Consider the following 12,655-nt stretch of genomic DNA (forward strand, 5'->3'; position numbering starts at 1 on the left):
AAAAAAATTGTGTATGGCTATGAATTTTTCTCTTGAAATAGATTTCTAGGAATTCTTTTAAATTTTGTTATGCATCCAAATTTGCTGAAGGCTAACTGCAAATTTTCAGTGACTTGGTGACCTCAGGGATGTCAACAAGCTGAACATTACCAATCCTTTGGGTTAAATCTCAGGCTTTCTGGTCAACTGAAGAAGCTGGGGTTTAATAAACATCTCCTTGCCAGAAGAAAGGAAACAAAGTTTCTAGAAAGCAGCATTATTTCAGTTAGTATTATAAACTGTTAGGATATCATCATATTCTTTAAACCAGCTTGGTTTGTACTTCATAATGCCTACTGGTAAAGTGTAAATGAGAATAGAAATTGAATATGCCTTCACTCCTGGCTCATCAGGAGTAGCAGCTGGGAAGAAACTGCAGGCACGGCATTAGCAAAATGCGTTTAGACCCTCTGCCTGTATCTTTCAATAAATGCTTAGAATTTTGTGTTACACTTGCATACATTTAGGAATATTTTTTCAGTGTTTTAAAATTCTATTCATTGTCGATAAGACCAGGAAGGGCATGGGTGTTGGTTGTTTTGTTGAAGACTTTGCTGTTGGATGAGCCAGATATGGTAACTATATACTGCAGCTTTGTCCTGAGTGGCTGGAAAAGGTGAAGCAGCACGCTAGGAAGGTCCTCTCAGTACCTCAGTAAGCAAACTTACCTGAGGCCAGGTCGTTGCACAAGATGAGGTCATTGCACAAGACGAGGTTGCACGAGACAAGGTCATGTCATGGCGAGGTTTCTGGTGGTGAGGAGTGTGGCGGCTGCCCTTGGGAACACAGGGGTTCCTTTCAGGCAATCAGGGAGCTTCTCTCTACTTCCCAGTTCTGGAGTGTTCGGAGGTGTGGCAGTGCCGCTTAATCTCAGATGTGTAGTTAATCAAAAAAGTACACACTTGAGGCTGGGTGCAGCGGCTCACACCTGTAATCCCAGCACTTTGGGAGGCCAAGGTGGGCGGATCACTTAAGGTCAGGAGTTTGAGACCAGCCTGGCCAATATGGTGAAACTCTGTCTCTACTAAAAAAAAAAAAAAAAGTACACATTTGAGATTAAGCTTGGCTGAGTACAGTGGCTCATGCTTGTAATCCCAGCAGTTTGGGAGGCCAAGGCAGGAGGATCGCTTGAGCCCAGGAGTTCGAGACCAGCCTGGGCCACATAGTGAGACCCTGTATTAGTTCTCACACTGCTATAAAGAACTACCTGAGACTGGGTAATTGATAAAGAAAACAGGTTTAATTGGCTCCAGTTCCTCAGGCTGTACAAGAAGCACAGCCAGGGAATGCCTCAGGAAACTTTCAATCACAGCGGAAGGCGAAGGGGAAGTAGGCGCGCATCTTACGTGTCTGGGTCAGGAGGAAGAGCTCGAGGCTGGAGGTGCCACACACTTTTAAACAGCCAGATCTCCTGAGAACCCAATCATGAGACAACACTGGGGCATGGTGCTAAATTGTTAGAAACCACCCCCGTGATCCAATCACCTCCTACCAGGCCCCACCTCCAACACTGGGGATTACAATTTAACAGGAGATTTGGGTGGGGACACAGATTCTAACCATCAGACCCCATTTCTAATATGTATATATATATCTTATATATGTACACATATACATATAATATACATGTGCATATACATACAATAATATATTACATATTATGTACTATATACATATATATGTGAGATTAAGCTTATGGATTATTTTGTATTGGTGGTGCTCTCTGTAGCTCTCATTATTATTTTCTTCCAGTATTTTTCTAATAAGACTTTGACATTTGACTTTTTTCTTCTGCAACACGTATAGCAGTTACTGTGTCCCAGGCACAGTTCTAACAGCAAGCAGAGAGGCAGCAGAGCATAGTTTTACAAATTCAGCCCCTGGAGTGGGCCTGAATGTGAATACAGGCTCCGCACTTCACGTCTTCTAAGTCATTTACTCCTCCGAGCAATCCCAAGGTTCTAGAGATCTCCCTGGACAGATGAGCAAACTGACACGCGGAGAGGTCCGTTAATGTGCATGAGGCTAGTTTGGTGCCTGGGGGGGCCTTGACCCTGGCCCTCTGTATCCGGAGTCCCCTCAGTCTGGTGCTGCCTCTTTCTGGCCTCCACACATCCACTATCCACGAGTTTGCTTAAAAACTTGTGGCCTATCTCTGAGGAGCAATAAGTTTGAATATGTTGCCATTAATTTTTGCGTGAATTCAACAAGTGTGTTATTAGCCCTCAGGGATGCAACAGGACGGAACACAGTCCCTGCCCCAAAGCACCTGTTCCTTCCAGATGCAAAGTAGGAGTCAAGTTGGGACTGGAGGATGTTAGGTTGTGACTAATGCAAAGGCTGCCCCTGGCCTTTAAGAAGTTGAGGTGGAATTCACATGCCACGAAATTCACCATTTTAGAGTGCACAAGCCAGTGGGCTTTAGTCTATTCACAAAGTTGTGCAACCATCACGCCCATCTCATTCCTGAATATTTTTCTCACCCCAAAAGGATACCCTTTATCCACTAAGCAGTCACTTCCCATTTCCCCCTCACCCCAATAACCCCTAATTAGATCCTAAGCAACCCCGGGTAACCGCTAATCTACTTTCTGTCTCTATGATTTGCCTGCTCCGGCCATTTCATAGACATGGAATCATACACTCTGTGGTCTTTTCTGTCTGGTGTAACTCATGTGGCATTGTGTTTCCCAAACTCACCCTTGTTGTGGCTTAAGTCAGCACTTCCTTGTCATGGCTGAGTGGCGCTCCTTTGTGTGGACAGGCACGTCACGATTACTCATTCATCAGCTGGTGATCAGGTCCTGGCCTTTCCAACTGTTTCTGAGAAGTCATCCTGTTAAAAGATATTTTGATATGGTCAGACCTTTAGTCATAGACTTCCTAAGGATTCCAACCTATTCTGCCTGAATGATTTTATGACAAAATCCTTCTGCATCATTTAAGCAACACTTTCACTGCAAAATTCGGTTGTCGTCCAATTGTCCCATTTCTGGAAACGACTCTGTCTCAAGACCTTAAGTTGGCTGAAGGGTTCTCACTCGCCACACTCGGATGTAACCATACAGGCTCCTAACCAGAGCCTATATGTATTCTTTGGAACATTCTCTGTCTTCTTTCTCTTTTTTGAGACAGAGTTTTGCTCTGTCACCCAGGCTAGAGTGCAATGCCGCAATCTCGGCTCACTGCAACCTCCACCCCTGGTTCAAGTGATTCTTCAACTTCCCGAGTAGCTGGGATTACAGGCACTCGTTACCACGCCCGGCCAGTTTTTGTGTTTTTAGTAGAGACAGGCTTTCACCATGTTGGGCAGGCTGGCCTTGAACTCCCGGCGTCAAGTGATCCACCGACCTCGGCCTCCCAAAGTGCTGGATTGCAGGCTTGAGCCACCATGCCCACTCTCTCTCTCTCTGTTTTTTTTTTTTTTTTTACTATTATTTTTATTATTTAATAGCTGGGCTCATAGTACCATTTCCTACCACTTTTTTCCCTCTCTGAATTGTTGAGTCTGGCTCTGCTGCCATTCGATGTAATTCGCTGGAGACTTAGCCTCATTTCAGGCTTTTGCTAACATGTATCTTTTTTTTTTTTTTTTTTTTTTTTTACTGTTTTAAGATCATTTATTAAAACACAGTCATTCAGAAGCCGTTGAGACATCAGGCAGCAGGAAGGAAGGTGGGCTGGAGCAGGCCCTGTGAAGGACCAAGGACAAAGTAATAGCCGCGGTTATGAAATTACATTTTATTCTGATAAAGACTAATGTATGCCTGATAACCTAGCAATAATCCATAAGTTTGGTAGTTCACAACATTTTTAGAAAGCACATACGATTAACATTCAAATAAGGCACTATAAAAAGTTTTATAAAGAATGAAGTGTTTACTATAATTCTTTTAAGAAACTTTGGTTCATCTTGAAGGCTCGGTGAATTTTTAAAATATCAGAAGAAAAGGAAAATAAAATATTTCCCCCAAAATACATAAGAACTACTTACTGGCACTTGTATTTTAAGTACCTGGAAAAAAATGGAACAGATTTTTAAAGGCAATTAATAACAGCTTGTACGAGGGCTTGTTTCATTGGCTGGCACCAAGTCAAGAGTAAATACGCCATGGAAGACGCCATCGGGCATTTCCTCCACCTCTCACACTGCCCCACTTCTACCAGACCACACAGCACATCAGCAACCATCCTTGCTGCCCCACTTAGGAATCACTTTAGATTCCAGTTTTGTTTGTTTGTTTGTTTGTTGTTGTTTTGAGATGGAGTCTCGCTCTGCCCCCCAGGCTGGAGTGCAGTGGTCGCAATCTTGGCTCCCTGCAACTTCCACCTCCTAGGTTCACACCATTCTCCTGCCTCAGCCTCCTGAGTAGCTGGGGCTACAGGCACCTGCCACCACACGCGGCTAATTTTTTGTATTTTAGTAGAGACAGGGTTTCACCATGTTGGCCAGGGTAGTTTCAATCTCCTGATCTCATGATCCACCCGCCTCAGCATCCCAAAGTGCTGGGATTATAGGCGTGAGTCCCTGCGCCTGGCCCACATTCCAGTTTTTAAATGGCTTCTCAGATGACACCAACAAAGTTTCTTTCCCCTTAAAATAAGGTGGCAGTGAATGCTCACAGGTATCGATTTCTTTGATCAGGAACAAAGAACTCCTTCAGGAAACTCACTTACTTTCCTGGTCCTTGTTAACCTATTGTGTACATTCTTTTTATTGGCACACCTGTTTACTAATTATGATTGATTGCTATTTATGCCAAGGGAGCATTTCCCAGGCATCTCTCATCTATTTACTCACGACAATGCGTGCTTACTTTATTTACATAGCGCCGCGGGTTTTCTTTTTTCTTTTCTCTTTTTTTTTTTTTTTTGGCAGGGGGTGGTACCATAACTTGTTATTTATCAGGGCAGATCATACATTTGGATCAAAAAGAGAAACCGGCAAGTAGATCCTAAAACACATTTCTTAACCTGAGTCACATCTGAAAACATATAGATTTTAATTACATTTTGTTGAAAATTCATTCAACTTTGGTGCTTTTCCAAGGACTTATAATGTCAATTTCTGACATAAATCATAACTCTCGGTACATATGTATTTTCAAAGGAAACAAGTCATCTTAAAGTAATATTTTTCTATATGCTAATGGATACGTTTTTGTAGCAAATTGAAAATTCTGAGTAAACTGAAAGTATGCTTAACAACAAAATAAATACAGCATGTATGGTTAGCATATACATTTCTTAGTAGCAGAGAATTTGTGTCTTACAAGAAATCTGTAAACCCAGTTGCTTTCTTTCTGGAATTTTATGTAGTGTCTCACCATGTTCCACAATGCTGGAAATGTCTTTTTTGCCATCAATCTGTGCAAACATTTCTGATCACCTATTTTCCCCCAATGGCATGTAACTTTTTTTTAACTTTTCCAGGAAAATACGGAAACTTTATCAACCACTTATTAACTGAACAAAAAGTTAGATTACTACCAAACGCTCTTTTAATTTTGCTCTAACAGATGTTTTAAAAGTTCAGACATCACTGATGTTTTTGAAGATAGCTGCATAAAACACACTAGGTGATTTCAAAGGATGCATCTTAGTATCTGACTCATTTGGCACATCCTTAGCATCTAGAATAAAATCAGCAGAAATAAAAGTAATATAATTTTCAAAGAATTCATACATACTGGAAGTCTTAGGAAAAACAGCTTCTAAATGCAAGGACTATGAATGTGCCCATCTTACTACTAATAGTGCCACACATTTTTCCTCATGGAGTAACTGAAGCTTTCTGGCTTGTTTGAGGAACTTTAGTTTGTAGGAAAGCGTAACCATAGGGCCAAATCTTGTTGGTTCCTATTCTGGAGAATGTTTCCAACACCTCTTTTTTTCTGGTAATATTCCAGGACTGGCTTTGTTTGGCTTCCTAAGCCTGTAGTCTCTCGATAACCGTCTCTGGTTTATCCTCCTCACGCTGAATGAGAGGCTCCCTGTCAGAGCATCAGTGCCCACAGTTTTGGGAGGGTTGAATTCAGTGTTGTAGACTCGGCCGCTGGCGGGATGAATCCAGCGAGCAGTAAGGCGTTGTTTAATGACCTAAAAGGACACATTCAGGTTAATCACTGTGTCTTTCTTTTCTCTCTCTCTCTCTCTCTCTTCCTTTCTTTCTTTTGTTCTTTCTTTCTATATTTATATATACTTTAAGTTCTGGGGTACATGTGCACAACATGCAGGTTTGTTACATACCTATCTATGTGCCATGTTGGTTTACTGTACCCATCAACCCGTCATTCACATTAGTTATTTCTCCTAACATTATCCCTCCTCCAGCCCCCGACCTCCCAGCAGGCTTCGGTGTGTGATGTTCCCCTCCCTGCGTCCATGTGTTCTCATTGTTCAGCTCCCACTTATGAGTGAGAACAGGTAACACGCCAATTTCTGTGCCCCACAGCATGTTGTACTGGAGCAGGTCCTCGCTGGAGAGGTGCTTCAGCTCCAAGTGTTTGGTGATGCGTGATGACACGGTGCCCTTGCCCAAGCCTGGGGCTCCCATGGTCACCGTGCACAGCAGCCGCGAGGACACCCCCATGGCCGCAGACCAGGGCCCGCGCCACGCTGACACCAGGGCTTTGGCCTGGCCCATGCTGGCCGGCTGGCAGTGCCACTAGCAGGCGGCGACCGCTGACATTTATCTTTGTCTCTTTTCAGGTCGATCCAGTGTTTACAAGGGAAGTAAAAGCCAAAGTGAGAAGGTAAGAGTTGGTGGAGACCAGTCATTTTGCAGAACGGGAAGCCTGAGTGGCCCCTGAGTTACCTGAACTCACATTTATCCAGTCCCAGACACTATTCCAAGCAGTTTCCAAGTGTTTCCTCGTGTGGTGCATCCTCCCAGCGAGCCCATGGCATCCTAGGCACCAGTATTTGCCCAGGGAAATGCCAATAAAAACCACTTTGTGATTATAATTTTTAACTGATCACATTGGCCAAAATGGAAAGATTTAAAGTCTCAAAGGTTTGGAAGAATGGAGGGGTATTTCCCCTTTGTCACAGCCTGTCTGGGGAGCAATTTGTTGGAGTGTTGGTTATAAGTTGCGTTTGTCAGCCGGGAACCCAACAGCACAGGCTTGAACACATTGAGGTTTCATTGCCCACATCGACAAGTCTGAGGGTGGTCAGTCAGGGAGCAAAGTGGAGGCTTCGCGGAGACCTCAGGGATTTGGCTCTTGTCTCTGTCCTGCCTTCCTCGGCCTGTGGCTCCCGTTCTGAAGGTGACGTGGTGGCTTTAGAGCTGTGTCATCAGTCTGCGTTGTAAGTGGGGCGATGGGAATGAGCAGACCAGAAGGATGTGGGTCTCATTTGGGTCAGCCTCCTGTAAAGTGGTGTCCTCACAGCCCCCAGGATTCCAGCCAGACTCGTTGGCCACACCAACCACCAAGGGCACTGACAAAGACTGGTTTTTTCCCCATCTATAATCAGGGATCTTCAGATTGCTCCTAGTTGCAGACCCATGTGTGCAAAAGTATCACCTGCTCGGGGAAGGGAGGCATGGCAGAGCCGTGGGAGTGGTGGCCAGTGGTGGGGACTGGGAAGATCAAAGAAAGGTGAAGATTTACATTGTGTGGTGAAAAAAATAGAACAAGGCAAAATGTCTATGACAAAATAGCTGTCAACGCTGTGTGCTGGGAACAGGGCTTTTGTGACATTATCATCACTATTTAGTATTTCTATTTCCATTCTTTTTTCTTTTTTGAGACCGAGTCGTGCTCTGTCACCCAGGCTGGAGCGCAGTGGCAAAATCTCAGCTCACTGCAATCTCCGCCTCCCGGGTTCAAGCAATTCTCCTGCCTCAGCCTCCCAAGTAGCTAGGATTACAGGTACACACCACCACGCCTGGCTAATATTTGTATTTTTAGTAGAGATGGGGTTTCACCATGTTCGCTAGGCTGGTCTTGAACTCCTGATCTCAGGTAATCCACCTGCCTTGGCCTCCCAAAGTGCTGGGACTACAGGTATGACCCACTGCACCTGGCCTGTTTCTATTATTTCTATTCCTATTATCTTATTAGTATTTTAAAAAATTATTTGAAAAAAAGTGGAATTATTAGAAAAATGTTTTCTAAATCATACAGAGAAAATGGCACAAACCTTATCTCTGACTCTCCTAGCCCTTGAGAGCAGGTGTCTTTATTGAGCGTACTGAAAACAAAAGCAGACATGTTAAGCAACTCCCCCCCTCCCTTGTCAGGGACATGAGCTGTAAGGATTTCCACCCCAGTATAGTTCTCCCAGCTGAACGCTTGGTCAACAATGCTTACTTGCTGATCTAAAGTATTACACCCAAACTGTCATCTCTCCTCCTCCCAGCTGCCTACCCATGAGATTCTTGGAATTAGAGCCCCTCTTCCTGCTTTGTGTTTCAGGGCCGCTGGGGTTCGATTGATTGGAGAGATGCCCCAAGAAGATTTGCACGCGGTGGTGAAGAATTGCTTCGCGGTGGTGAACAGCTCTGTCTCGGAAGGCATGTCAGCTGCAATTCTGGAGGTAATTATGTAACTCGAGTACTGAAAGTGGGAGTATGAAATTGTCCATCACTCCTTTTCTTATTTATGGAGGTGACGTCTTTGTCAATAGCATTCTGCACTTCTCAAAGCTAAAAAGGCCAAGCAGCATACCCGTTGGAGTTCAAAAGTACCTTTGAAGTTCTATCTGGAAGTTTAAAAATATCATTTCATTTCTCATTGCTATTTCTCCTTGCCAGCGATGATGTAAAATAAAACTGGGATGGCATTGCCTCTCTGACCATCTAAATATCTCTGACAGGAAGGCAGCTAAGGTTACGAAAGATTGGGCCAGGAAACAGTATGAAGGTGTTTTTGCAGGAAGCCTCCTTTTACTTGATCTTTTCTCTTTCTTTTCCATATTTTCTGTAATTCCAGAGCTTGAGGGAGGAGAAGAAAGGGCTGGACTTTGCAGGTGGCAGGAGACAGGGGCAGGGTAGTGATCACAGATGACGGGGTGGCGTGGGGGCCAGGCTGGATCTGATCTCTTTATCTAGCAGTCAGCTCTGTAAAATCGCTTCATCTTTTTTGACAAAACGTGTCTATCCCAGCACCACTCTGCAATTCCCCACCAGCGTATCTATGTTTTCAGGACCGAGGTTGGAGTGGGAAGACCGTGCTCTTGAAACCTGGGCAGGTTCTGGCTGGGCTGTGTCCCCTCTTCTGTAAAAGGTCCTGGCAATCCTCGCATCCCCTTTGCAATGGGACCACCTACAACATCTCCTCCTCCTTGAGAGGTTTTTGACTGGGGCATTTTACCATGATCTTCGGTACTTGATGTTAGCTCCTGGAGAGAATCACTGGCCTGTGTCTAACAGAAAAAGACGTTCCTTCTCTTGTTTTGGGGTTAGTTCATTGCCTTGGGGGCTCCTGAAGAATGAACCCAGAAAAGGGCAGGCTGGACTCACTCATGCCAACACCAGCCTTTGGTACCGGGTTTTCCTCATGCGATTAAAGCACCCAATACCGCATGCGTGGCACCCCTGGTGGTTCTCGGCGCACACGCTGCACACGACAGACATGGCGTAAGCATGCATTGATGGGCACATGATAAAGCCTGTTTTCCTGTCGAGAGAAACATGTGGCCACTGCTTCCCGAGGTCTTTGGCCCAGGTTTCATGTGTTCTTTCTGAATATGTGGATTTCTTAGTTCAGTGTCTACTTAGATTAATGCTGTTTCTTTATCATAAGTCTTTGGGATATCCATGTATCCCCTTGGATACCGGGTGAATGTACTGGACTTACTAACAAAAGTTAAGATCTGCAAACCTTAGGGGTCCAGAGAGAACGTGGTAAACTAGGAAAAAAATCCTCTCCCTACGTTTAAGAAATGACTGACATTGTGTGCATAATATTTGCTCTTAATTTGACATCATTTATAAAAGAAGAAAAAAACCTCGAAAGAAAAAAACACGGAGGGAGCCGGTAGCAGCTGTGTATCTGTGCTCATGAATCTGCTGTTAGATGCTTTCAAAGTGCAAAGTGTGAGTTTGTAACGCGATCATCCTCAGCCAGATGTCAGCACCTCAGCTTAGGGGTTGTCGCTAGTATTAATCTCCATTGTCCTTTCAAATCAGCTCCCAGCTGCAGTCCTCCGAGCAATATGTTAGCTTTAAAAGTGTATATGCTGATGGCCCCAGTATTTGAGCTATTGTGAATTGCTCCTTTGTAGGTAAATATACATGTTTTTTCAACTTCTTAAGGAAAGGTAGAGTGGAATTCGGGAATGATTTTACAACCAGCACACACAGCATTTCACTGCCGCTGTCAAACCTCATTTACTTCAAAGCAAAGGCAGCTGTTGGCAATTCCAACTGCCTTAAAATGTTGATGTTGTGTTCCTTTTGAAAACTCCCAAATAACCTTTGGGCGAAGGGTTTTGAATGAAGCTGATTTTGGAGGAGTGGTAAGGGTGCATTTCATTAGAATCAATTCAGGTAGCCAAAGCGTTTAATCATGGAATAAGTGCCTATCGCTTTTGAAGGAAGTGATCTTTTGACCTTTCAGAATTAGCAGTATTTTCCCATGGAAGCATATACACATCCCATTTGCAGAAACACGTTTTTTACTGATAAACTCCGAAAATCAAACTTTAGCTGGACGCGTGGGCGGCGGCGTGAACACTTCTACAACTAATCAGTTGTTTCCAGTTTTGAGCTTTTTTAGAGTTGAATCCTGCAGAGAATTACATTAAAAGTATATAAACAGTTATTTGCTCATCCCAGCCGTCATGATTAGGCTCTTTTCCCGGCCCCAGAACACACACACGCGTGCGCACACACACATACGTACACACATAGGCGCACACACATGCTCACACACATGCACCTACAGATGCATGCACGCACACACACGCTCTGCCTGAGAGAGGAAGCCCATCTTCTAAAGCAGAGATGAGCACCTCCAGGAAGGAGGTGATTCCTGGCCCCTTGGCTTCCAGACTCCAGCCCTAGTGATTGAAATAGGATTTCACCTAGTGATTGAAATAGTGAGGTCTTTCAAGATGACTCTGTGACTCTGTGTCACTTTAACCTCGACTAGTGTGTCAGCGTGTTTGTGTGTTTGTAAGTGTGTGTGTGGATTCGGCGGTGAGATGCCTTTGCCACTTTGGAAAGTTGAAGGGCCTTTTGAGTTTTCATCATTAGGAAGATGCTACTGGCACGTATTTGGGATGGAGAAGCTGCAGGGAGGTGGGGTGCCGGTTCAAGGTGCCAGAATACGGCTAATTCTGAAAGGTCAAAAGATCAATTCCTTCAAAAGTGACAGACACTTACTCCACGATTGAACACTTTGGCTATCTGAATTGGTTCTAATCAATTTGTTGCATCAGAGTTGTACCCAAAATGCTGTTGGCACCCCCATTGAGAATCACTGTAACCCCAATTATGTAAGATCCAAATGCGCTGTGGGCACATCCAGCCCAACTCCATCGCCACGTGACAAGCAATGCTTGTCTGACTTGACAGACGCCCAGTGAAGACCATTAAAATGCAGGCCAACCTCTCTGCAACAAAATCTAGACATGGTGGTTTCCAGCCCCAGGTATGTACCAGAATTACCTTGAAGCCTAAACAATCATAGGTACAGGTGATGGTGCCCACCCCTCACAAATCAGGCTTCACTTGTTTTGAGGAGGGGCCTGGCTGCTGAGTTTCTTACGACTGTTCTGCAGGGTAGAACAGAGGCAGTGTCTGTGTAAACCTTTATCAGCTCTGCTGAAAATGGCATCCTGGCCACAAAGGCTTTTACAAAGAGTCTCATATGAACTTTCCCTCTGCCTGATAAGAGCTTGGAGAGCTCATCTGGGGAAAATAAGAAATCAAGTGAGTCTCATAGGAGCAGACAGTAGAATGGTGGGTAGCAGAGGCTGGGAGTGTGAGGAGTGGGGAGATGTTGGTTGAAGGACCTGAACTTCCAATTAGGAGGAATAAGTTCAAAAGATGTGTACTGCACATCATGGCTACTATAGTTAACAACAATATATTGTATCCTTGAAAATTGCTAAGAGTAGATCTTAAGTGTTCCCACCACACAAAACAAGTATAAAGTAATGCATATGTTAATTAGCTTGCTTTAGCCATCCCACGGGGTAGATGTCTATCAAAACATCATGTTGTGGCCGGGCTCACGCCTATAATCCCAGCACTTTGGGAGGCTGAGGCAGGTGGATCACCTGAGGTCAGAAGTTCAAGACCAGCCTGGCCAACGTGGTGAAACCCTGTCTCTACTAAAAATACAAAAATGAGCCGGGTGTGATGACTTGGACCTGTAATCCCAGCTACTAGGGAGGCTGAGGCAGGAGAATTGCTGGAACCTGGTAGGCGGAGGTTGCAGTGAGCTGAGATCACACCACTGCACTCCAGCCTGAGTGGCAGAGCGAGACTCCATCTCAGACAAAACAAAACAAAAACCCATCATGTTGTACACTGTAAATGTAGGCAATTTTTGCTTGCCAGTTTTTTTTTTCTAATCAATTAAGTTCAAACACAAAGGTGTCAGGTGCATCTTGGATCCTGACATTTCATTTGTCTTAGTTCCGGAGTGGGATCCCTGAC

The 12,655-nt window shown here is 44.4% G+C and overlaps 1 protein-coding gene and 1 pseudogene across 7 annotated transcripts in view; one reads left to right on the forward strand and one right to left on the reverse strand.

Moving 5' to 3' along the window:
* GLT1D1 (glycosyltransferase 1 domain containing 1) overlaps positions 1–12,655 on the forward strand; it is a 128,682-nt gene that overhangs the window by 78,159 nt on the left and 37,868 nt on the right. For all 7 annotated transcript variants that reach the window (XM_031650929.1, XM_009182048.2, XM_003907383.3 and 4 more), the window contains 2 exons: positions 6,751–6,794; positions 8,463–8,583. In XM_031650929.1, the coding sequence (XP_031506789.1) occupies positions 6,751–6,794; positions 8,463–8,583 (165 nt within the window). The remainder of the gene's footprint in view (positions 1–6,750; positions 6,795–8,462; positions 8,584–12,655) is intronic.
* LOC103876170 lies at positions 4,498–7,856 on the reverse strand (annotated as a pseudogene).

The sequence above is a fragment of the Papio anubis genome, chromosome 9 (genome assembly GCF_008728515.1).
Source record: "Papio anubis isolate 15944 chromosome 9, Panubis1.0, whole genome shotgun sequence".
NCBI classification, from domain to species: Eukaryota; Metazoa; Chordata; class Mammalia; order Primates; family Cercopithecidae; genus Papio; species Papio anubis.